General features: G+C 47.6%; 1 protein-coding gene across 1 annotated transcript in view; it reads left to right on the top strand.

Annotated features, from left to right (window-relative positions):
• The window catches only part of itgbl1 (integrin, beta-like 1), a 290,031-nt gene that overhangs the window by 144,715 nt on the left and 120,658 nt on the right, over window positions 1-24,658 (top strand). The window contains exons 3-6 of the mRNA XM_072476055.1: window positions 3,412-3,558; window positions 11,465-11,587; window positions 17,189-17,329; window positions 23,228-23,368. Coding sequence (XP_072332156.1) covers window positions 3,412-3,558; window positions 11,465-11,587; window positions 17,189-17,329; window positions 23,228-23,368 — 552 coding nt within the window. The remainder of the gene's footprint in view (window positions 1-3,411; window positions 3,559-11,464; window positions 11,588-17,188; window positions 17,330-23,227; window positions 23,369-24,658) is intronic.

Raw genomic sequence — 24,658 nt, 5'->3', positions numbered from 1 at the left:
GCCCCGCCAGCTGGCGCGGAAATGACATCCCCGGGCGGCGCATGCGCGGGAGCGTCAGCGGCCGCTGACAGTTTCCCACGCATGCGCAGTGGAGAGAGTCTCTTCCGCCTCCGCCATGGTGGAGACCGTGGCGGAGGCGGAAGGTAAAGAGTGCCCCCACGGCACAGGCCCGCACGGTGGGCCCCGATCGCGGGCCAGGCCACCGTGGGGCACCCCCCGGGGCCAGATCGCCCCGCGCCCCCCCCCCCAGGACCCCGGAGCCCACCCACGCCGCCTTGTCCCGCCGTTCAAAAGGTGGTTTAATCCACGCCGGCGGGACAGGCAATTTATTGGCGGGACTTCGGCCCATCCGGGCCGGAGAATCGAGCGGGGGGGGCCGCCAACCGGCGCGGCCCGATTCCCGCCCCCGCCGAATATCTGGTACCGGAGACTTCGGCGACCGACGGGGGCGGGATTCACGGCAGCCATCGGCGATTCTCCAACCCGGCGGGGGGTCGGAGAATGACGCCCCTGGTTTGCTGGGGTTCCCTCGCACCTCACACATCTATCTTCTACCCCGAAAAACTTGCTCATCCGCACCGCCGTCATGTGTGCCCGGTGGACCACGTTAAATTGTATTAGGCTAAGCCTGGCACATGATGAGGAGGAATTGACCCTGCTTAGGGCGTCTGCCCATAGACCCGCCTCTAACTCGCCTCCTAGCTCGTCCTCGCACTTGCCCTTAAGCTCAATTACTTTTTTAAAATAAATTTAGAGTACCCAATTCATTTTTTCCAATTAAGGGGCAATTTGGCGTGGCCAATCCACCTACCCTGCACATCTGTGGGTTGTGGGGGCGAAACCCACGCAAACACGGGGAGAATGTGCCGGGATCGAACCTGGGACTTCGGCGCCATGAGGTAGCAATGCTAACCACTGAGCCACCGTGCTGCCCTGACTGTTACTCAATTACATTTTCCAATGATGGACCTGTGTAAGAATTTTGCATCATAATCGCTGATCTTCATTATCTGACTTAATGGCGCATCAAATATTGCTTTTGCGAAAAATGGACTTCTGAATCTCTTCATTAATTTGTAGTCATTACTCAAACATTTTGTGATTAAAGAAGAAATGTTGTAATTGTACTTGGGGCATTGGTCAAAGTACAGAATTCAATTCGTTATGTCACTTAAATCAATGTAAAGTGGAATAAAGACCATTGGCTGCACTCACCAGTTCAATCAGAGTCTGAAATAGGCTCGTGTCCTGGTCAATCAGTTACATGACGTTTTGGGCAAGCCCCCATCTGTGTTCAGTTTTGGGCTCCTCTGGGTAGGGGATATTGGCCTTGAAGGGGTTGAGTACAACTGACCAACATGACACTGGGCCAAAAAGGGTTACATTGGACGCATAAACTAAGCTTGCACTTTCTCCCACAGTCCAAAGACATGCAGGTTAGGTGGATTGGCCACACTAAATTGCCCCTTGGTGTCCAGGGAGGTGCAGGTTAAGTAAGGGGTTATTGGGATAAGGGACAGGGAAGTGGGATTGGGTGGAGTTCTCTGCAAGGGGGGGGCTGGGTGGGTGGGGGGTGCAGACTCGATGGGTCGAATGGCCTCCTTCTGCACTGTAGGGATTCTATGATTCTCTGAACTGTGGCGTTTAAGATGATTGAAGGAATTGATTGGGTCAATAGGGAGGAACTATTCCCTCTGGTGGGGGGAGGGAGTGCAGGAGAAGGTGGGGGATTCGAACCAGGGTGATGTCAGGAAACACTTCCTCACACAAAGTGGGAGTGGAGATCTGGAACTCACTCCCCCCCCCTCAAAAGGCTGCTGAGGCTGGGAGTCAATTGATGATGTTGAAACTGATATCAATTGATTTTTAATACAGGCAGAAAATGCTGGAAATACTCAGCAGATCTGGCAGCATCTGTGGTGGGAGAAACAGAGTGAATCAGCTCTGTGGCTTTTCATCAGAACTGTAGACTGTTGTTGGTTAAGGGGATTAAGGGTTAGGGAATCAAGGCAGGTAGATAGAGTTAAGATACGGATCAACCATGATCTAATCTGGTGATAGGCAACCTCGGCTGGTGAGTGGGGGGCATGAGTGACCCTCCTTCACCTCAATGGGCTGCAAGATTCGAATTGGGCTCGTTCATTAACCATGACCCCATGAATAAGATTAAATACATTTAATACATGCTGAATATTTCATAATATTTCATACGGGCGGCACGGTAGCACAGTGGTTAGCACTGTTGCTTCACAGCGCCAGGGTCCCGGGTTCGATTCCCGGCTTGGGTCACTGTCTGTGTGGAGTCTGCACATTCTGCCCGTGTCTGTGTGGGTTTCCTCCGGGTGCTCCGGTTTCCTCCCACAAGTCCCGCAAAGACGTGCTGTTAGGTGAATTGGACGTTCTGAATTCTCCCTGTGTACCCGAACAGGCGCCGGAATGTGGCGACTGGGGGCTTTTCACAGTAACTTCGTTAGTGTAAATGTAAGCCTACTTGTGACAATAAAGATGATTATCTGTATTATTATAATGAGTTATAGAAAATGCTTAATCATTTATATATTTATTGAAATATCATCAACTTCATGTGGTAAAAACAAAATAAATGTTTACCCTTTGGACACAGCGGAGCGCACGGCTCTCGCAGTCAATGTTGTGAGCAATTAGCACGCACCTCACTTAACTCGCCCTCGCTTTACCTGTGAGTCACTTCAGTCACACCGTGAGGGAAAAGACTATGTGGATGAAAATCACCGGAATGTGGCCACCTTGCGCGTGGGGAATGGTCAATAAAATGTCTCATGGGGGCCACACCCAAAACCCAGGTGGGCCTCATGTGGCCCCCTGATCTAATTGAATGATAGAAGAGGCTCAATGACCTGAATGTCCCAAAGCATGTTAGGACAGTGAAGATGTACCTGAATGAATATGTTGGGCCAATCTTTGTTTTTTAAAAATTATTTCGGGGGTGTGGGTGTCGCTGATTAGGCCAGTATTTATTGCCCATCCCTAATTGTCCTTCAGAACGTGGTGGTGAACTGCCTTCTTGAACCGCTGCAGTCCCTGAGGTAAGTACACCCACAGTGCTGTTAGAGAGGGAGTTCCAGGATTTTGCCCCAGCGACAGCGAATGTCTTGTAATTGATATTATTTTGAGAGAACAAGTGAGTTTTAAATGTTTCTCTTTACTTTAGTGGAGGTGTGAAATGTGTTTCTTTTTAAGCAGAGGAAGAAATTTCAGAGAAACACATTAATCATTTATACGCGAATATCTCAGGTCAGATCTCCAAGGCCATGCAGCTCGATGCTGACTATTTATAAACTATCAGAAACGTTTTGTGAACTTTTCGTTTGAAATGACTCTTGTCACCCGGGGAAAGTTTATGACCCTTTGTTTCTCTGATGCTCCATCTAGGTCACGGCAAATGCAATTGTGGGAAATGTATCTGTGACCCTGGCTGGTCTGGGAACGCTTGTCATTATCCCAAGACTTGCAACATCCCCAGGAAGAAAGGCAATGAAATGTGCCGCAGTTCAGAGGGTCTGATATGTTCTAATGCAGGTGAGAACTTTTCATTAGTCAATAATTTATTCAAACTTTAAATGTGCTTTCACTGACCTGAAATACGCAAAAAAAATGAGATGCCATTAAAATTGATACCTCCAAAGAAGCTGTGGTTCCACCTCCTTTGCAATTACAAAAATGTATGTCTTCAGGCACGAGTAGTTATTTTAATGAATCTGTTTCAAGCAGCTATATTAAAAACTGCTAAGAATTTATTGTGTCACATTGCTTCCACTTCCTGTCACACTTACTGTCACATCACACACAGCAAATCCCCTTGCTCACCATAAGTAACCCACAGGCAAATATACAAGTCGTGCTTCAGCTGCTGTACACAGTTCCTGAAAGTGTCTCCTTTGCTTCCCGTCATTCCATCCCTGTCACTTCCCCCATCACTCTTCATTGATCATATCCGTCTTGTTATACAGTAATGACAAGGGGAGTCCGGTGAGTTCACAGGGAGACGTTTATTCAGCTTTACAGCGGTACACACACAGGGCCCGGTTACACATTACGGGGTCCTTACTCCTTTCTCTCGGCCAGTGCAGAGGACAAGGTATTATACAAATGCTGGTTTAATTCCTGGTCCAATAAGGACAAGGGAACAATCACCCCCAGCTGGATGAACCTCATGCATGTCACATGCAGGTTACTACATGTTCTAAAACAGCTTGCTCACTGATTCATTGTAACTGCTAGGTTAGCCTAGCACCACTATCACATAAAATAAAACAGAAACTGTTAACCCAGGTGAATAATAACAACAACTTATATTTATATGGTACCTTTAACATAATGAAACGTCCCAAAATGCTTTAGAGGAGCGTTATAAAGCAAGATTTGACACTGCCACCTAAGGAGATATAAGAACATAAGAACTAGGAGCAGGAGTGGGCCATCTGGCCCCTCGAACCTGCTCCGCCATTCAATGAGATCATGGCTGATCTTTTTGTGGACTCAGCTTCACTTACCCGCCCGCTTACCGTAACCTTTTATTCCTTTGCTGTTCAAAAATCTATCTATCTAAAAGCATTCAACAAGGTAGCCTCAACTGCTTCACTGGGCCGGGAATTCCACAGATTCGCAATCCTTTGGGTGAAGAAGTTCCTCAGTCCTAAATCTGCTCCCCCTTATTTTGAGGCTATGCCCCCTAGTTCGAGTTTCACCCACCAGTGGGAACAACCGCCCTGCTTTTATCTTATCTATTTGCTTCATAATTCTATATGTTTCTACAAGATTCCCTCTCATTCTTAAATTCCAATGAGTATAGTCCCAGTCTACTCAGTCTCGCTTCATAAGCCAATCGTCTCAACTCTGGAATCAACCTAGTGAATCTCCTCTGCACCCCCTCCAGTGCCAGTACCTCCTTTCTCAGGTAAGGAGACCAAAACTGTACACAGTACTCCAGGTGTGGCCCCGTCAGCACCCTATACAGCTGCAACATAACCTCCCTGTTTTTAAACTCCATCCCTCTAGCAATGAAGGACCACATTCCATTTGCCTTCTTAATTACCTGCTGCGCCTGCAAAATCAACTTTTTGCGATTCATGCAAAAGGACACCCAGGTCCCTCTGCACAACAGCATGCTGCAATTTTTTACCATTTAAATAATAGTCCATTTTGCTGTTATTCTGATCAAAATGGTGACCTCACATTTATCAACATTGAACTCCATCTGCCAGACCCTTGCCCACTCACTTAAACTATCTATATCCCTCTGCAGACTTTCAGTGTCCTCTGTACACTTGGGTCTACCACTCATCTTTGTGCCATCTGTAAACTTGGACACATTGCCCTTGGTCCCCAACTCCAAATCATCTATGTAAATTGTAAATATTTGCGATCCCAACACTGATCCCTGAGGCACACCACTAACCACTGATTGCCAACCAGAAAACATCCAGTTATCCCCACTCTTTGCTTTCTGTTAGTTAACCAATCCTCTATCCACGCTAATACATTACCCGTAACGCCATGCACCCTTATCTAATACAACAGCCTTTTGTGCGGCACCTTTTCGAATGCCTTCTGGAAATCCAGATACACCACATCCACCGCTTCCCCATTGTCCACCGTGCTCGTAATGTCCTCAAAGAATGTCTCACTATTTCTTCCTTGATGATAGATTCAAGCATTTTCCCCACTACAGAACCAGCCTGTAGTTACCCACCTTTTGACTACTTTCTTTTTTAAACATTTGCTGTTTTCCAATCTGCCGGAACCGCCCCAGAGCCCAGCGAATTTTGATAAATTACCACGAGCGCATTTGCTATTTACCTCGCCACCTCTTTTAATACCCTGGGATGCATTCCATCAGGGCCAGGAGACTTGTCCCAGGAGACAAGCCCCATTAGCTTGCCCAACACTACCTCCTCAGTAATAATGATCGTTTTGAGATCCTCACCTGCCATAGCCTCCTTGCCATCAATTATTGGCATGTTATTTGTGTCTTCCACTGTGAAGACCAGCACAAAATACCTGTTCAATGCCTCGGCCATTTCCTCATTTCCCATTATTAAATCCTCTAAAGGACCAATGTTGACCTCAGCCACTCTTTTTCGTTTTATATATTTGTAGAAACTTTTGCTATATTCAGAAAGATGGACTAATGCTTAGTAAGGGAGGCAGGTTTTTCGAATGTCTTTAAGGAAAAAAAAGAAGTCGAGAGGGACGGAGAAGTTTAGGGAGGGAAATGCAGATCTTAGGGCTCAGGAATGGCCACCAATGTAGGAATAACTAACGCCGGGCATGGTCCTGCAGCCAGAATTGGGTGAGAGCAGAGATTCAGGAGGGTTGTGGGGCTGGAGGAGGCGAGAGAGGGAGCGAGACCAGGGAGGGTGTATTAACCCTCATGAGATCCACGGGGACACCACAATTGATCACCCCGTGGAACCCGTGGAATATGACTTGCCCGCTAGTGGGCGGAGGCTGATCAGCAGTGGCGTGCAACGGGTAAGTTGGCTGCCTCCCTGATTGATGGTGAGTTGCGGCTGCAAATGCCAGTCTGTGTTTGACATCTGACCGTGGCCGTGTATGTTGCCTGGGGGATGACTGAGGAAGGGAGGAAGAGTTAGCGGGGAAGAGTGGAGCAGAGGAGATAGTGCAAGCTGTCCTTTAAATATGGCACCCGGACCTTCCACCCAAAAAGGTAACGGCAGGGATGGTGCCTTCCTGCTCCCCCCCGCCCCCCCCCCCCCCCCCCGCCCCCCCGGCACGGTCTGACACTGCATAATTAATTAGCTGAAAAGCGCAAGTTCGTGCATAGTCTGCCACCCCATTCCGTAGCGGAATTCAAAACCACTTCCATGCTTGCTCCCGAGCTTAGACTCCGGAATGGAAGATTCCAGCCAATTAATCAAATGTTACGATATTTAAAAGTTGAGTTATTATTTCCCATTCATATTGCAGCCTGGAGATTTGGAAATGTTTCAGTAACCTTGTTCTACATCATCAGCGCAAAATGATTCATTCTAACAGATCAAACAATTGTAAAAATTATTATTCATTTGACATGAGCTAATAATCACCACTAGCTAAAGAGCATCTGTGTAAGCAAACTGTTAATGTTAATTAACATTAGCTTGCTCGCTGAACCATGACTATCGCTAGCGAGCAACACAAAGCAAAAATCATAAAATCCCTACAGTGCAGAAGGAGGCCATTCAGCCCATCGATTCTGCACCGACCCTCCGAAAGAGCGCCACACCCAGGCCCACACTCCCGCCGTAACCCTGTAACCCCATCTAACCTTTTGGCCACTAAGGGGCAATTTATCGTAGCCAATCCACCTAACCTGCACATCTTTGGACTGTGGGAGGAAACACACCCAGACACGGGGGAGAACGTACAAACTCCAGACAGACAGTCACCCAAGGTCAGAATCGAACTGGGGTCCCTGGCGCTGTGAGGCAGCAGTGCTAACCACTGTGCCACTGCTTGTTCAATAATGTTATTTAATCTTTCCTGTCTGAAGACCACATACTCATGTTTGACTCCACCAGGGAGTCTGGATATGCAAAGTTAATCACTGTTGGCCCCAATAATCAAATTAAATCCTCAGTGCGAACAAAGTTCCTGAAATTCCTCTTTCCTGCAACTTTGTGCAACTTGGCCAAATTTAGCAAAGTTTCAGACTTGAGCACAAACTGGCATTAGGAGCCAAGTGATGATTCAATAGTCTTTCACACGGATTTGAGTATTCTTATTATTTCAAAATAGAACTCAATGACAGGCGAGAGAAAACAATTCAATTATTGCTTATTAAAGATCCCATTAGTAGCAGCGTAATAAAAATCCAAAATTAATATAGTTACTCCAAGTTGAGTTGTTCTCCTTTGCATTGAGAAGGTTAAGGGGAGATTCAATTGAGATGTTGAAAAGCACGAATGGTTTTGATAAGGTGTTGGGCGGAAAAACTAATGGGAGGCGGTGGCATTGTGGCATTGTGGCATTGTCACTGGGCTAGTAATCCAGAGAACCAGGATGGTGCTCTGCGGACCCGAGTCCAAATCCCACCACGGCAGGTGGTGGAATTCAAATTCAATAAAACATCTGGAGGACAAAAACCCTCCTTTTTCTTTCGAGAAGGAAACGTGCCTTTCTAACCACTGTGCCACCCCCTACTTGCAGTGTGATATGTCGATAAGGTGAGGTGAACCTTCTGAGGAGTACAAACACCAGTATAGACTGCTGGGGCTGAATGGCCAGTTTATGAGTTCCAGACACTTGTATGTCATTCCGTGCCTTGTTGCCAAATCATGGTTAATTCTCATTTGTTCAAACCTTTTCAGTTGATAGTGCATCCACAGCAAGGTTGATAATTGTTTTGACATTTATATCTGTGCTGTGACTTGTTAATTGCTTAGAGAGATATTAAACGGATTATTATTGTGGGTGCATTCTGATTCTCTGCTTCTTTTATAGTTCCACAAATGAAATTGCAACCTTAGGATTTACATCTTTCAAAGCTGAGGGTTTCTACAGTTATAATAGATGGGATTTCTCCCATTTTTCATCTGAAGGATAACGTCAGAATCACCGTGACAGCCCACTTTAATGAATAGTAAACAACTTCCTCTCAACGAAATAATCTGCAAGAGCACTCAGTACCAGGATACAATTTTCTATTGGGTGACAGCCCATGGTATTCAGTATTTACTACATATTAATGCATTAGGAAATAGTATTGCTACATCTGTTCAGGGAAATCACAGAAGAGAATAATAGGACACATAAAGAGGTTTTCCCGCTCTGCAGGCGCTTTGAAGGAGCTATCAAATTAGTCCCACATTCCCTCCTCTTTCCCCCATCCCCGCAGTCTTTTTCAATGCTTTTTTCGGCAGTGATCCATTCCCCCTTTTGAAAGTTGCTCTCTCATTGGGCTGGACGGCTAGAGAAAGGGAGACCTCTGCAGTCCATGGCTCAAACACAAAAAGGGAATTTATCCAATAACCGGCAAGATCGAACCACATTATTTTATTTTTAAAAAAAAAAAAAATTTAGAGTACCCAATTAATTGTTTCCAATTAAGGGGCAATTTTAACGTGGCCAATCCTCCTAGCCTGCACATCTTTTGGGTTGTGGGGGCGAAACCCAGAACAACATTATTTTCAACCTCTCACTAACTCTTTTCAATGGCATAGTCTATTATAACATGGATAAAACAATTTGAAGGAAAGCTCCAGTGTTCACAGAAATGTGAGTTCCTTAGAAATAACGACATTAATGAAACCTCCAAATGGCTTCACCCAAAGTTCCAGAAATTTACTTCATATGAAATCCGAGTGGCCAAGTCTTTGTTGGACCTATGTTGAAAAGACAGGATGACAATACATTAATTAATTAAGAGCCTATGGTGCCATGAATCTCAGATTTTTAAGGATTATGGTCTGTATGAGGAAGAGAGGTGGATGAAAAAGCTTCCACGGTTTTAAGATTTTACAGAATTTCACAGAATTTCCAGATCAGAAACAGACCATTTGGCCCAACATGCTCCTCATGTACCTCCTCCAACCTGACTTCAACTCATCATCAATATATCCTCTTATCCTTCCTCCCTCATGTGTTTTTCCGGTTTTTAAAAACTAAATGCTATTAGCCTCAACCATCTCCGAGGTAACAAGCTGCACATTCTCACCGCTCTCTGGGTAAGTTTCTCCTGAACTCGCTGTTGGATTTATAAGTAATAGTTTGAAAGTAAGAGTTAAAGAGCAAGGAACAAACCAATGGATCTTTATTACAACATCGCGAGGATGCAGAGAGCAGGTTGTGCAAGTAGAATTGTAAATATATATTATGAATTGTGAATCACGTTTTGTTTATTTATCTATTTTATGATGCAATAGGCAATGACTGCACAATGTTCAGCATCATTCGCGACTCCTCAGATAATGAAGCAGTCCATGTCCAAATGCAGCAAGACCTGGACAATATCCAGGCTCGGGGCTGACAAGTGTAAAGTAATATTTGCGTCACAATGTTTGCCAGTGACAAGTGTAAAGTAATATTTGCCAGGCAATGACAGTCTCCTACAAGAGAGGATCTAACCATCATCCTTTGACATTCAATGGCATTACCATCACTGAATCCCCCCATTATCAACATCCTGGGGGTTACCATTGACCAGAAACTGAACTGGACTAGCCGCATAAATACTGTGGCTAACAGAGTAGATCAGAGACTAGGAATCCTGTGGCAAGTAATTCACCTCCTGACTCTTCAAAGTCTGCCGCCCAATTTACAAGGCACAAGTCAGGAGTGTAATGGAGTACCCTCCACTTGCCTGGGTGAGTGCAGCTCCAACAACACTCAAGAAGCTCGACACCATCCAGGACAAAGCAGCCCCGCTTGATTGGCACCACTTTCACAAACATTCACTCCCTCCACCACCGACGAACAGTGGCAGCCGAGTGTACCATCTACAAGATGCACTGCAGAAACTCACCAAGGCTCCTTCAACATGCACCTTCCAAACCCACAACCATTACATCTAGAAGGACAAGAGCAGCAGATACCTGGGAACCCCACCACCTGGAGGTTCTCCTGCAAGCCACTCACTGTCTTGACTTGGAAATATATTGGCCATTTCTTCACTGTCACTGGGGCAACACCCTGGATCTCCCTCCCTAACAGTCCACTTCATGGACTGCAGCAGTTCAAGAAAGTGGCGCGCCACTAGCTTGGACAGCGCGGTGGCACATTGGATGGCACTGCTGCCTCACGGTGCCAGGGACTCGGGTTCGATTCTGACCTTGGGTGACCGTCGGTGTGGAGTTGTATGTTCTCCTTGTGTCTGTGTGGGTTTCCTCTGGTTTCCTCCCTCAGTCCAAAGAATTGATTTGATTTGATTTGATTTATTATTGTCACATGTATCAGTATACAGTGAAAAGTATTATTTCTTGCCTGCTGTACAAACAATGCAGACCGTACATAGGGAAGGAAGGAGAGACTGCAGAATATAATGTTACAGTTATAGCAAGCTGTAGAGAAAAGATCAACTCAACACGAGGTAGGTCCATTCAAAAGTCTGATGGCAGTCGGGAAGAAGCTGTTCTTGAGTCGGTTGGTACGTGACCTCAAACTTTTGTATCTTTTTCCGGACGCAAGATGTACAGATTAGATGGATTGGCCATGATAAAGTTCCCCTCAGGGTCCAGGGCTTACGTGGGGTTATGGGGATAGGGCAGGGGAGTGGGCCTAGGTAGGGTCGGTGCAACTCGATGGGCCAAATGGCCTCCTTCTGCACCGTAGGGATTCTATGATTGCATTCTCAAGAGGAAGTAGGAATGGGCAACAAATGCCAGCGTTGCCCACAACCCATGAATGAATAAAACAAACAGAATCCATGCAAGCAACGTTAACAATTGTCAAATACTAAGTGATTCTTTGTTTTAACATTTTCTAGGCACGTGTCACTGTGGGAGGTGCACATGCAACAATCGTGGGAATGACAAACTGGTTTACGGAAAGTTTTGTGAGTGTAACGATGAAGATTGCATTGACGATGAAACCAGCGAGATCTGCGGAGGTACACAATGATGTATTTCCTGTTGACAGTATCTGCAATCCACATACTTACGAAAACTAAATTAGCATCTCTGGTGATGCGATTTGTTCAAACTTTCACGTGACAATTTATTAAACTGGTCCCACGCTTCCTGTAGTTAGGAGTTTTTTGGAAAGATTCAGAAATGCTGAAAGAGATTGAGCTTACCGAAGGTAAATTCATTGCCTTATTTTGTGGCAAAGAAGAAATTGTTTAAAAATTGTGTTCCCCTACAAAGCACCACCAAACTACATCCTGATGAGTTGGGAAGTTAGTACCTGTGGAAATGGATTATTCTTTCTATTCAGTTCCCAAACAACTGAAGGAATTTTCTTCAAAGTTGTCTTGTTTAGAAGATTGGGGCAGCACAGTAGCACCAGTGGATAGCAGTGTGGCTTCACAGAGCCAGGGTCCCAGGTTCAATTCCCCGCTAGGTCACTGTCTGTCCGGAGTCTGCTCGTTCTCCCCGTGTCTGCGTGGGTTTCCTCCGGGTGATCCGGTTTCCTCCCACAGTCCAAAGACGTGCAGGTTAGGTGGACTGGCCATGATAAATTGCCCTTAGTGACCAAAAGGTTTAGGAGGGGTTATTGGGTTACGGGGATAGGGTGGAAGTGAGGGCTTAAGTGGGTCGGTGCAGACTCGATGGGCCGAATGGCCTCCTTCTGCATTGTATGTTCTATTATGTGATTAAGATGAAATTGTTGTGAATGTTTTCCAGTTTTCATCTCTTGCCAATGATTTAATTTTTACTCAGTTAATAATATCTTAAATTGAAGCAAAATTCAACAAGACTGAATATATTTCCCCACATTCTGTACCCTCTCCATTAAAGGGTACCTACAAATACCTCCACGGCATTACCTGCCTTCGCCCCTATCCTAAGCCCATCAATAGCTGAACCCTTGTTCTCGGTCAACCTCCGAAGATAACTCCACTGCTCTCCTGACAGGTGTCTCATCTGTCACGCTCCATAAACCCCAGCTGATCCCAGATTCTGCTGCAGTTTTCTATCCCGAAACTCTTGCCCATCATTCCTGCTCTTACTGAGTTCGAACTGAAGTGCAACTGTGATGTTATTGCTCCAACTGTCAGCTGGGTGTCGGCCGTGGGCCAGTGGCTAACACTCTCACCTCCGAAGCAGTAGGTCATTGAAACTCGGCTCCAGAGAATGGGACCAGAAACTCCGGACTGACACTCCCAGTGCTGAATGAGTGCTGCAGTGTCGGAGGTGCGATGTTTCAGGTGAGATGTAAAACTAAGGCCCCCTCTGCCCTCTCAGGATATAAAAGACCCCATGGCATGTTTTTGAAGGAGAGCAGGGCAGTTCGTTCTGAGGTCCTGAACAATGTTAATCTCTCAATCAACGGCACTGAAACATTGGTCATTACGCCCATTGCTGTCTGTGGGAGCTTGCTGTGTGCAAATTGGCGGCTGCCAATACTCCACAGGAACAGGCCCTTCGGCCCTCCAAGTCTGTACTGGTCATGATACCAATCTTTGCCAAAACCCTCAGTACTTCCTTGTGCCGTATCCCTCTGTACCCATCCTATCCATGTATTTGTCAAGGTGCCTTTTGAACACCGTTAATGTATCTGCTTCCACAACCTCCCCTGGCAACGCGTTCCAGGCACTCACCACCCTCTGTGTAAAAAATCTGCCTAGCACATCTCCTCTAAACTTTGCCCCACGGACCTTAAACCTATGCCCCCTGGTGACTGACCCCTCCACCCTAGGGAAGAGTGCCTGCCCATCCACTCTATCCATGCCCCTCATAATCTTGTAGACCTCTATCAGGTCACCCCTCAACCTCCATCTTTCTAATGAAAACAGTCTGAGTCTATTCAGCCTCTCCACATAGCTAACAGTCTCCAGACCGGGCAACATCCTGGTAAACTTCCTCTGCACCCTCTCCAAAGCCTCCACATCCTTCTGGTAGTGTGGCGACCAGAATTGTGCGCAACATTCCAAGTGCGGCCTTACCAAGGTTCTAAACAACTGCAGCGTGACTTGCCAGGTTTTATACTCGATGCCCCGTCCAATGAAGGCAAGCATTCCGTATGCTTTCTTGACTACCTTGTCCACTTGTGTTGCTACCTTCAAAGATCTGTGGACCTGCACACCCAGATCTCTCTGACTTTCTATATTCCTAAGAGTTTCACCATTTACGATATATTTCCCCTCTATGTTAGACCTACCATTCCAACAGTGACTACATTCACAAAAGTGCTCAATTGGCTGTAATGTACTTTGGGTTCATTCTGAGATTTTGAAAGGCACTCGCGAAATGAAATATCTCTCTTTTTCTCACTGAGCTATCGGCTCCCGGTCCCTCCACAGGTAAAATGTAAAATTCTCATCCTTATGTTTAAATCCTTACATGCTTTTCTCTGCAGCCTTTTACAGCTCTCTGACTCACCTCTAATGGATGTAACTGCAGCCCCTGCGTGCTCACTGTTTCCGTCATCCGTTGATGGACAGTCAACCCTCGGCTTTGTAGACCACAAACTCTGAGATTAATATCTGCATCCCAGCGCCACCACCCCCACCCCAACCCCATCTTTGATCAAGCTTTGGGTCCCCCTCCATGCCCTCCATGACCGCCAAGGATTCATTAAAGGAAATCTGTTGAATTTATTTCATTAATCTGATGGTTGACTGTCCTCATTGTGCGTCCCTGACCAGACCAGACAGTGGCTCAGATACTGGGCCAAAACCCCAATATTTTATTTTAATTTAACACTGAGGGAAAGGATGACTCGCTCCAGGAGCAATTACACAAAGAAATAGGAATATGGGGTGCGATTCACGGCTCCCGCGACTAAGTGCCCACGCCGTCGTGAATGCCGTCGAGGTTCACGACGGCGCGAAACGGCCCCGATCTCGACCGATTCAGGGCCCGAAAATGGGCTAGGATTGGGGCCGCGAGAAACACGGGGGGCGTGTCGCGAAAGCAGCGTCATCAGCACGCGCCGGGCATTGGCGCCGCATAAAAGCGGCGCCGCATCATCCACCGCCTAACTGGCGTCACCCCCGCATGCGTGGTTGTCGTCCTCCCCGAGGCCGCCCCGCAAGAAGACGTCGGATGGATCTTGCGGAGCGCGGAGGAAAGGAGGTCCTCCTTCAGAGAGGCCGGCCCGACGATCGGTGGGCACCGATCGTGGGCCAGACCCCTTTTGAGTGCAACCCCGGTGAAAGGACCCCCCTCGCCCCCCCCACAGGCCGCCCCCCCAGCGTTCCCGCGCTGTTCCCGCTGGCAGCGACCAGGTGTGGATGGCGCCGGCGGGAAGCCGTCGTTTTGTACAGGCCGCTCGGCCCATCCGGGCCGGAGAATAGCGGGTGTAGCGGCGAATCCCCATTTTGGGTGTCCCGGGCGATTCTCCGGCCTGAGCCACACAGAACTCAATGGGGCCGTTCTCGCCGCTTGGGTGAATCGCGGGAGGGCGTCGGACTGGCGTCGCGGGGAAAAATGGCGCGCCAGGCGATTCTCCAAACCGGCGCGGGAGCGGAGAATCGCGCCCATGGTTTATTAAAACAAACTTTATTACTAACACAATGTGAAAATATCTTTCACATCACACAAGAAAATAACTTACAATTACCCCTTAAACAATGCTGCTCAATGCAATGAATACATTACCTGTAACTGGTGTCTCTATTCTCACTTGAACAATAAGAGAAAAAAGAACATCTCCATAAGGCCATAAGACATAGGGGCAGAATTAGGCCACTCGGTCCATCGATTCTGCTCCGCCATTCAATTATGACTGATATTTTCTCATCCCCATTCTCCTGTCTTCTCCCCATAACCCCCGATCCCCTTAATAATCAAGAACCTATCTATCTCTGTCTTAAAGACACTCAGTGATTTGGCCTCCACAGCCTTCTGCGGCAAAGAGTTCCACAGATTCACCACCCTCTGGCTGAAGAAATTCCTCCTCATCTTTGTTTTAAACGATTGTCCCTTTAGTCTGAGATGGTGTCCTCTGCTTCTAGTTTTTCCCACAAGTGGAAACATCCTCTCCACGTCCACTCTATCCAGGCCTTGCAGTATCTTGTAAATTTCAATAAGATCCCCCCTCATCTGTCTAAACTCTAACGAGTACAGACCCAGAGTCCTCAAACGTTCCTCATACGACAAGTTCTTCATTCCAGGGATCATTCTTGTGAACCTCCTCTGGACCTTTTCCAAGGCCAACACATCCTTCCATAGATACGGGGCCCAAAACAGCTCACAATACTCCAAATGGGGTCTGACCAGAGCCTTATACAGCCTCAGATCGCTTGACAATGCTTTAAAGATAAGACCTGACACCTGTCAGACCCATGCAGAAACTCTGGCTGTATGTCTTCAGAAGATGCTTCTCAGCTTGTTTCAGCTCCCCCTTGTCCTCAGACAAGTCTGCACTGCCTCAAAGACTGTTCATTTATTTCAACTGAAACTGCAGTGAGAAGAAAAACTGCTTCACCTCTGGACACAGCTTCATTCAGATCAGAACTCCACTGACCTGCTTCCTGCAAAATGCCTGATGCCTTAGCTCCACCCAGCAACGGAATCATCTTACCGAGCTGAAATGTAATTACCTCCACCAGGGAATTCCCTTAATCAAAACAAAATTCCATTATTCCAAGCTTTTTATGATGGTTTAGTTGCATTTCTGGCTTCCAAAACCTTTGTTGTCTTTCAACATAGGATTCTTCTTGAAACGCGACTGCAGCAGTCAAACACACGCTAACACAGCTTTTAACCCTTACTGCACCAAATGCCTGTAACATAATACATCTGAAATTCATAAATTCGTCACAAGGTTCCCTAATGGAAAACCACAGAGAGGAACCCTACAAAGTACCAAGTACCCCCCCCCCCCCACCCCCCGCAACCCCCACCCCCTAATATATCCTTTAAGCCAGTGATTTGGGGGCTTTGTTTCCTTCTCGTGAAACATTTCAGGGCATCTTTCAGCAAAGGAGCTATGCAAATGCAAGATGATTTTGTTGCGCGATTTACTGAAGCCCTCCAAAGGAGCTATGTAAATGCAAGATGATTTTGTTGCGCGATTTACTGAAGCCCTCCATTGTGCAGGATACATTTTTCAAAACTCCCTTTGCGTTGTCGGGGTCCCCGAGGAAATGCTCAAAAGTCCTGCTGAATTATTGAAACTCCTTTTGGTGCAATGTTGGTGGAACCAGCCTTTAGTTAACGTTTTCCCCTTCTGATCAGGTTAGCAATCCATTTCACCTGCCATCTGAACGGGTCACTTTCCTTAGGACAGTTTTCCGGCCATTTTAAGGCTGAAGTTGGATTTATCTTTAATAAAATCGTTTTTAACCTTTTCTGCCGAATAGTCAGATTGCGTTTGGGAAATTCTTTGACATTAGAAACCCCACGTGTTTGCGCGATAATTGGGAACTATTCTGCATGTCTAGGAGAACACCCGTCTTCAAGTCCGTCAGATTACTTTGAAATTAATCGCAAAGAGTAATTGCTGAGGAATCAACCTGTGAATTAAAAGTTTCAGTTAAGTATTGTCGAAATGTTCTAGCCTCTAATTTTGTTGCTTCAACTAATACTTATTGTGGTTTAAGGGCACGGAAAGTGTTACTGTGGCAACTGCTACTGTATGCCTGGTTGGCATGGCGATAAATGTGAATTCCAGTGTGACATTACCCCGTGGGAGAGCAGGAGGAAATGCATGTCATCAGACAGCAAGATCTGCAGCAACCGAGGTGCGTCTTTCTAAACAGTTTCTGGTAGAGTTTGGAATTTAGAGCACATTACGTAACCCACGTCTACTCTTATTTCCCGGTATAATGAGAGCATGAGAAATCAGCGATTACCCACTGCCCCTGCTAAGGACTCTCAACAAAGAACAAGCAAAGAAAAGTACAGCACAGGAACAGGCCCTTCGGCCCTCCAAGCCCGTGCCGACCATGCTGCCTGACTAAACTACAATCTTCTACACTTCCTGGGTCCGTATCCCTCTATTCCCATCCTATTCATGTATTTGTCAAGATGCCCCTTAAATGTCACTATCGTCCCTGCTTCCACTACCTCCTCCGGTAGCGAGTTCCAGGCACCCACTACCCTCTGCGTAAAAAACTTGCCTCGTACATCTACTCTAAACGTCGCCTCTTGCACGTTAAACCTATGCCTCCTAGTAATTGACCCCTCTACCCTGGGGAAAAGCCTCTGACCATCCACTCTGTCTATGCCCCTCATTAGGTACTCTCAATACAGTAAAATAATATTTCGAAACCTGGCAGAGCTTTTATTTTCTCATCCACTCCTTCTTTAAAAATTGAAGATGCTCCCGGGTGGGCTGAATGCAAAGAACGAGAAAGAAAGAGAGAGCGGGAGGGAGGCGGAGGGAGGGAGGGCATCTCTTCAGGGGTTGTCCTACTTGGCTACCCCAGAACGGAAGTGAAAGTTGAGAATGTTCCTGTGCTGGCCGCTATCCAGGAAACCATCACACGGTGCGTCTGAAATCCGGGACTCGGGGTTTCTCCACCTCCAAAGTGCATAGTCATGTCATAATGCAAGGAAAACTGTCTGCTCTGGTCTGAGGAGGTTTGTGTTAATTTTAGGCAGGTTTAAAGCTTGTGTGAAATCACCTCATTGAGCCAGTGTTCACACATATTACATCCCGGCATTGCTCAGCTGGAGTTTAAACTGCACCCTTGATGGCCAATTTTACTTTGATGAAAGCAAATCAAGCGCCCAAAGTGCCTTTCTTGCTTGATACACCTGCTGGGCCAGCGAGAACATTCTTCTTTATTAGTTAAGGAAGGCACCACCTGGGGTGAACATGTCATTGTGAACATCTGCTTCTTCCACTCGTAGCTCCTATGATTAAAAATAAACTGCTTGACCAGGAATATTGGACCGGTTACGTGAATCAAAAGAATTCTTAAAACACTGGGTGCAGCGGTTGGCGGTGTGATGAAGATCGGGTGCGATGGAGTAGGGGGTGGGTGGGGAGGGCTCCGCGCCGTTTGGTGAAGCTGAATCCAAGGCAGAGAGCTTCTCCTCATCGAGAGAGTGGATTGACTTTCAGTCAGTCTCACAGCTCTCCTCTGTCACAACCCAGTGTCCCAGCTATCCCCTATCGATGTGCGCTCAAAGACAGCTGACAACCAGTTGTGAAGAGTCAGACAGAACCAACTCCTTTTCGCTGCCTGGCCTTCTGAGTTTTTCCAGAGCTTTCCGCTTTCAATTATAATTAATTAATACCCATTATTTTCCTTAACGGTAATAATGTCATTGACCTGACGTTAACAATAAACACCAGCTGAGGATCTGTTCTCTGGGGAAGAGAAGGCTGAGGGGGTGACACGATAGGGGTCTTCGGAATTCTGACCGTGATAGGGTGGACGTAATGCGGATGTTTCCACTTGTGGGGAAGGCCAAACTAGGGGTCATATAAATGTAAGAGGGTCACTAATAAATCCAACAGGGAATTCAGGGAAACCGTCTTTCCCTATTGGATGAATTTAATAACATAGATACAGGGGACAGCCGGTAGGCGATGAGCAAGATAAGAATACAAGGAGAGGATGAGATGAAAGGGGGATGGGCAGAGGCCAACATCAACCAGTTGGTCTGACTGACCTGTTTCTCAGAGAATCATAGAGTTTTACAGCACAGAAAGAGACCCTTCGGCTACATTCTGTCCATGCCAGCCGTCAAACACCTATCTGTTCTAATCCCAGCATTTGGTCCATAGCCTTGTCTGCTGTGGTGTTTCAGTTGCTCATCTAAATACTTCTTAAATGTTGTGAGGGTTCCCGCCTCTACCACCCTTTCAGGCAGCGGGTTCCAGATTCCCCCCATCCTCAGGGTGAAAATGTTCTTCCTCAAATCCCCCTTAACCCTCCTGTCCCTTACTTTAAACCTACGCTCCTGGTTATTGACCCCCTCCACGAAGGAGAAAACTCCCTCCTCTCCACCCTATCCATGCCCCTCATAATTTTGCACACCTCAATCAGCCCCCCCCCCTCCCTCCCCCCCCCCCCAACTTCTCAGCCCTCTAGTTACTGCTCATGTTTCTGCGCCGCATGTCCTATCCCACATAATTTCCAATTACGTATTGATTTTTATTTTGAATTTTCCTGCCAATTCTTGAACTACAAATAACCCGAGTGTTTTAAATCAGCGCTTGGAGATGCTAAATGTTTCAGAGCAAAGGGAGAGATCAGGAGAATGGAAGTTCCTTTCGTGTGGAGCTGGCACAGGGTCCATGAGCTGAAATTACCTGTCTAATCTCGGTCTAATTTTGATGGTTCGGTAATTGCAGGGATTGTGAGCATCGTGGTGATTTTGGGGAGAAGGATGAAAGTTCCTTCAGTAACCCACCATCAGGTACTGATCAGAGGGGATGCGTACGACCCACTCCATCATTTGTTGCTTTGCTGACTTTGATCTTGTAGAAAGGTCAGTAGCAAAGTCAATTTCATACCTTTGGCCATGACCTCGGGATATAATTTCCATGTCGGATTTCAATCCTCTTCTTGCGTCACTGGGACATTGTCCAGTGAGGCCGAACTTTTATTCCGATTGCACTGTGAAAATAAATGACAAACTCTCATGTCATCGAGTCGTTCCAGCACGGAAAGAGGCCATCTGCCCATCGGGTCCATGCCAGCCCTCTGTAGGACAATCTAATGCTTTTAGATAAGGCCAGGCTTGTTGGGAAGTGGGAAGCGGGGGGTGGGGGTGGGGTTTCAGGCTGATCGGGGTGTCTCTTCCTGGGACTGGCCAAGGTGGCCATTAACAGATTCAGACAGCGGGCCATGGAGGGGGTGGTTTTGCCTGACTGCCTGCCCCCATTCCATGGCTATGCTCGTCCTGGGTGGTCCTAGAGGAGGCATGCGCTGGTATACTTGAGGCCTTTCTCGAGTGGGCCCTGCAGAGGTAGTGCATCATTAACCCCAAGAACCACATTTCTACTTAATTTGCTAAGTTTTCATTAAAGTTTTAAAAATAAATTACAGGGAGCAACTAAGGGGCTGTTAATTGGTTAATTTGCTGTTAGTTTATTTGTTTAATTAATATGAAAGCAAGTGAAAAGAAGGGTTGCCTCTTGCTTGTGCCCAGTGAGCAGTGTGTGTTTCAGTAAATATAAACTGGCTGTTGTATAAAGACAACGGCACGGTAGCACAGTGGTTAGCACGGCTGCCTCACAGCTCCAGGGACCCGGGTTTGATTCCGACCTCGGGTGACTGTGTGGAGTTTGCACTTTCTCTCCGAGTCTGCGTGGGCATTGCAGAGAGCAGAGAGCTGAGCGCAGAGAGCAGAGAGCTGAGAGCAGAGAGCAGAGAGCTGAGCGCAGAGAGCAGAGAGCTGAGCGCAGAGAGCAGAGAGCTGAGCGCAGAGAGCAGAGAGCTGAGCGCAGAGAGCTGAGAGCTGAGCGCAGAGAGCAGAGAGCTGAGCGCAGAGAGCTGAGCGCAGAGAGCAGAGAGCTGAGAGCAGAGAGCAGAGAGCTGAGCGCAGAGAGCAGAGAGCTGAGCGCAGAGAGCAGAGAGCTGAGCGCAGAGAGCAGAGAGCTGAGCGCAAAGAGCAGAGAGCTGAACGCAGAGAGCAGAGAGCTGAGCGCAGAGAGCTGAGCGCAGAGAGCAGAGAGCTGAGAGCAGAGAGCAGAGAGTAGAGAGTAGTGCGCAGAGAGTAGAGAGCAGAGAGTAGAGAGCAGAGAGTAGAGAGCAGAGAGTAGAGAGTAGAGAGCAGAGAGCAGAGAGCAGAGAGTAGAGAGCAGAGAGCAGAGAGCAGAGAGCAGAGAGCAGAGAGCAGAGAGCAGAGAGTAGAGAGCAGAGAGTAGAGAGCAGAGAGTAGAGAGCAGAGAGTAGAGAGCAGAGAGTAGAGAGTAGAGAGCAGAGAGCAGAGAGCAGAGAGCAGAGAGCAGAGGGCAGAGAGCAGAGAGCAGAGAACTGAGCGCAGAGAGTAGAGAGTAGAGAGCTGAGCGCAGAGAGCAGAGAGCTGAGCGCAGAGAGCAGAGAGCAGAGAGCTGAGTGCAGAGAGCAGAGAGCAGAGAGCAGAGAGCAGAGAGCAGAGAGCAGAGAGCAGAGAGTAGAGAGCTGAGTGCAGAGAGCAGAGAGCAGAGAGCAGAGAGCAGAGAGCAGAGAGCAGAGAGCAGAGGGCAGAGAGCTGAGGGCAGAGAGCAGAGAACTGAGCGCAGAGAGCAGAGAGCAGAGAGCAGAGAGCAGAGAGTAGAGAGCAGAGAGCAGAGAGCAGAGAGCAGAGAGCAGAGAGTAGAGAGCAGAGAGTAGAGAGTAGAGAGCAGAGGGCAGAGGGCAGAGGGCAGAGGGCAGAGGGCAGAGGGCAGAGGGCAGAGGGCAGAGGGCAGAGAGCTGAGGGCAGAGAGCAGAGAGCAGAGAACTGAGCGCAGAGAGCAGAGAGTAGAGAGTAGAGAGCTGAGCGCAGAGAGCAGAGAGCAGAGAGCAGAGGGCAGAGAGCAGAGAGCAGAGAGCTGAGCGCAGAGAGCAGAGAGCTGAGCGCAGAGAGTAGAGAGCTGAGCGCAGAGAGCTGGGAGCAAAGAGCTGAGCGCAGAGAGTAGAGAGCTGAGCGCTGAGCGCAGAGAGCAGAGAGCAGAGAGCAGAGAGCAGAGAGCAGAGAGCCGAGAGCAGAGGGCAGAGAGCAGAGAGCAGAGAGCAGAGGGCAGAGAGTAGAGAGCTGAGCGCAGAGAGCTGAGCGCAGAGAGCAGAGAGCTGAGCGCTGAGCGCAGAGAGCAGAGAGCAGAGAGCAGAGAGTAGAGGGCAGAGAGCAGAGAGCAGAGAGCAGAGGGCAGAGAGTAGAGAGCTGAGCGCTGAGCGCAGAGAGCTGAGCGCTGAGCGCAGAGAGCAGAGAGCCGAGAGCAGAGGGCAGAGAGCTGGGAGCAGAGAGCTGAGCGCTGAGCGCAGAGAGCTGAGCGCTGAGCGCAGAGAGCAGAGAGCCGAGAGCAGAGGGCAGAGAGCAGAGAGCAGAGAGCAGAGAGCAGAGGGCAGAGAGTAGAGAGCAGAGAGCTGAGAGCAGAGAGCAGAGAGCAGAGGGCAGAGAGAAAATGATGGAAGCTGTCACTGACGGCGCTGTCAAGTGGCGTTTATTCAGCAATAACTTCCTCACTAATGCTCGATTTGGGTTCTGCCAGGGTCACTCAGCTCCTGACCTCATTACAGCCTTGGTTCAAACATAGACAAAAGAGCTGAATGCCAGAGGTGAGGTGAGAGTGACTGCCCTTGACCTCAAGGCAGCGTTTGACTGAGTGTGGCATCAAGGAGCCCGAGCTAAACTGGAGTTCATTTCTAATGCCGAGACTCAACTTGGGTAAAAATAGAAATAACACTGATAATAATTAAAGAAACAAAACCATTCAAGGGTCCACAATGAAAACGCCAGTAAACAGGACCAAGGTTATACCTGGAAATTCCATCGGTTAGGGATCTCTTTGGGATGAGATGCTTTTGCTGACGGTTATTATCAGAACAAGTGTGGCACTTTACCCAGACGCTGTGATGGGAGGATGAAAAGGAAGTGTACCCGTAATGACTGCATAATAAATATAATTTATACCAGATGAGCATGGATTACATAGCATGGCCGTGTTGGATGACAGCACAATACCACCCTTCTCAAATCCTGCTGTGATTTCTCTTCAGGGAACTGTATCTGTGGTGAGTGTACATGCTATGACCTGGATCCAAGTGGTGAATATGGTGACATCCACGGAGAAACATGTGAATGCGATGAGCGAGATTGCCACGCTGTATATGACAGATATTCCGACAGTTTCTGTTCAGGTAAACAAACTCTGCCACAGGCCGATTGGAGGCTGACTTTTACTTTTTAATAAGTTGCCAATTAAATGTCCAGATTTACCCATTTCCCCTCTGATATTTTGCCGGAGTTATTTGCAGCTACATTGGATCAGAGTTTGTTTTTACTTTTAGCCTCTCCCACCTCCATCTTCCTGAGCTTTGCAACATCATCCTTCTTTTATTCATTTAATCGCTCCTGCCTTCCAAGACTCTCCATTTAGGTGGGGGGCAGGGGTAGGTGGGAGCAGCCTTTCACTTGCATCTCTTCCAATCTGGTCCACTGCATTCGCTGCTCCCAATGTGGTCTCCTCTATATCGGAGAGACCAAACGCAGACTGGGTGATCGCTTTGCTGAGCATCTTCGGTCTGTGCGCATTCAGTACCCTGACCTTCCATTTTAACACAAGACCCTGCTCCCAGGCCCACATGTCTGTTCTTGGCCTGCTGCAATGTTCCAGTGAAGCTCAACGCAAACTGGAGGAACAACATCTCATCTTCCGGTTAGGCACGCGACAGCCTTCCAGCCTGAACATCGAATTCAACAACTTCAGATAATCAGCTCTACCCCACCTCGACCCATTTGTTTCCATTTCATTTTAACTGTCCTTTACCATTTCTTTCTTTCTTAATATACATTTAATTTCCCCCTCCCCCTCAATCTTATCCACCTTTCCTTCACCTTTCTCCTCTTTGCTTCCCCCCTCCCCTCCCCCCACATCTACAGTTCACCCTCTGATTTTAGTTTCCCTGCTGTTTGACCTTTCACATCTTGTGTTCTCTCTGGGGACTGCCATTAGCGCTCTTTCCCCTGGGTTTCTGTGGCCATTAGCACCCGGTTTCCCTGGGTTTCTGGGCTATGACTCATCTTTCATTCTCACTCCACAGTATAAATATTCCCCACTTTCTCTGTCTGTTAGCTTTGACAAAGAGTCATCGGACTCGAAACGTTGGCTCTTTTCTCTTCCTACAGATGCTGCCAGACCTGCTGAGATTTTCCAGCATTTTCTCTTTCCTCCCCATTTGTTCCTTCCCCCCTCCCTCCCCCTTTATTCCAGCCTTTGGACTTGCTTAAAACCAACAACATCTCCAAGACATTCCAGATGGAACCAAAAGGCAGCGATCAGGGACGCTAATTCTGTTGCTCTTTCCACAGATGTTGCCAGCCCAGTCCAGCCCAGAGTGTTTCCAACATTTTCTGTTTTGACCTCGCAATGTCTTTAAATCCTGTTTCTAACACAGTCTGATTTCTCTCCTATCCCGCCATCCCTGGTC

Source organism: Scyliorhinus torazame, chromosome 15 (assembly GCF_047496885.1).
Source record: "Scyliorhinus torazame isolate Kashiwa2021f chromosome 15, sScyTor2.1, whole genome shotgun sequence".
NCBI classification, from domain to species: Eukaryota; Metazoa; Chordata; class Chondrichthyes; order Carcharhiniformes; family Scyliorhinidae; genus Scyliorhinus; species Scyliorhinus torazame.
Note: the sequence above shows the minus strand (reverse complement) of the source record. Positions and strands in the feature narration are given on the sequence as shown.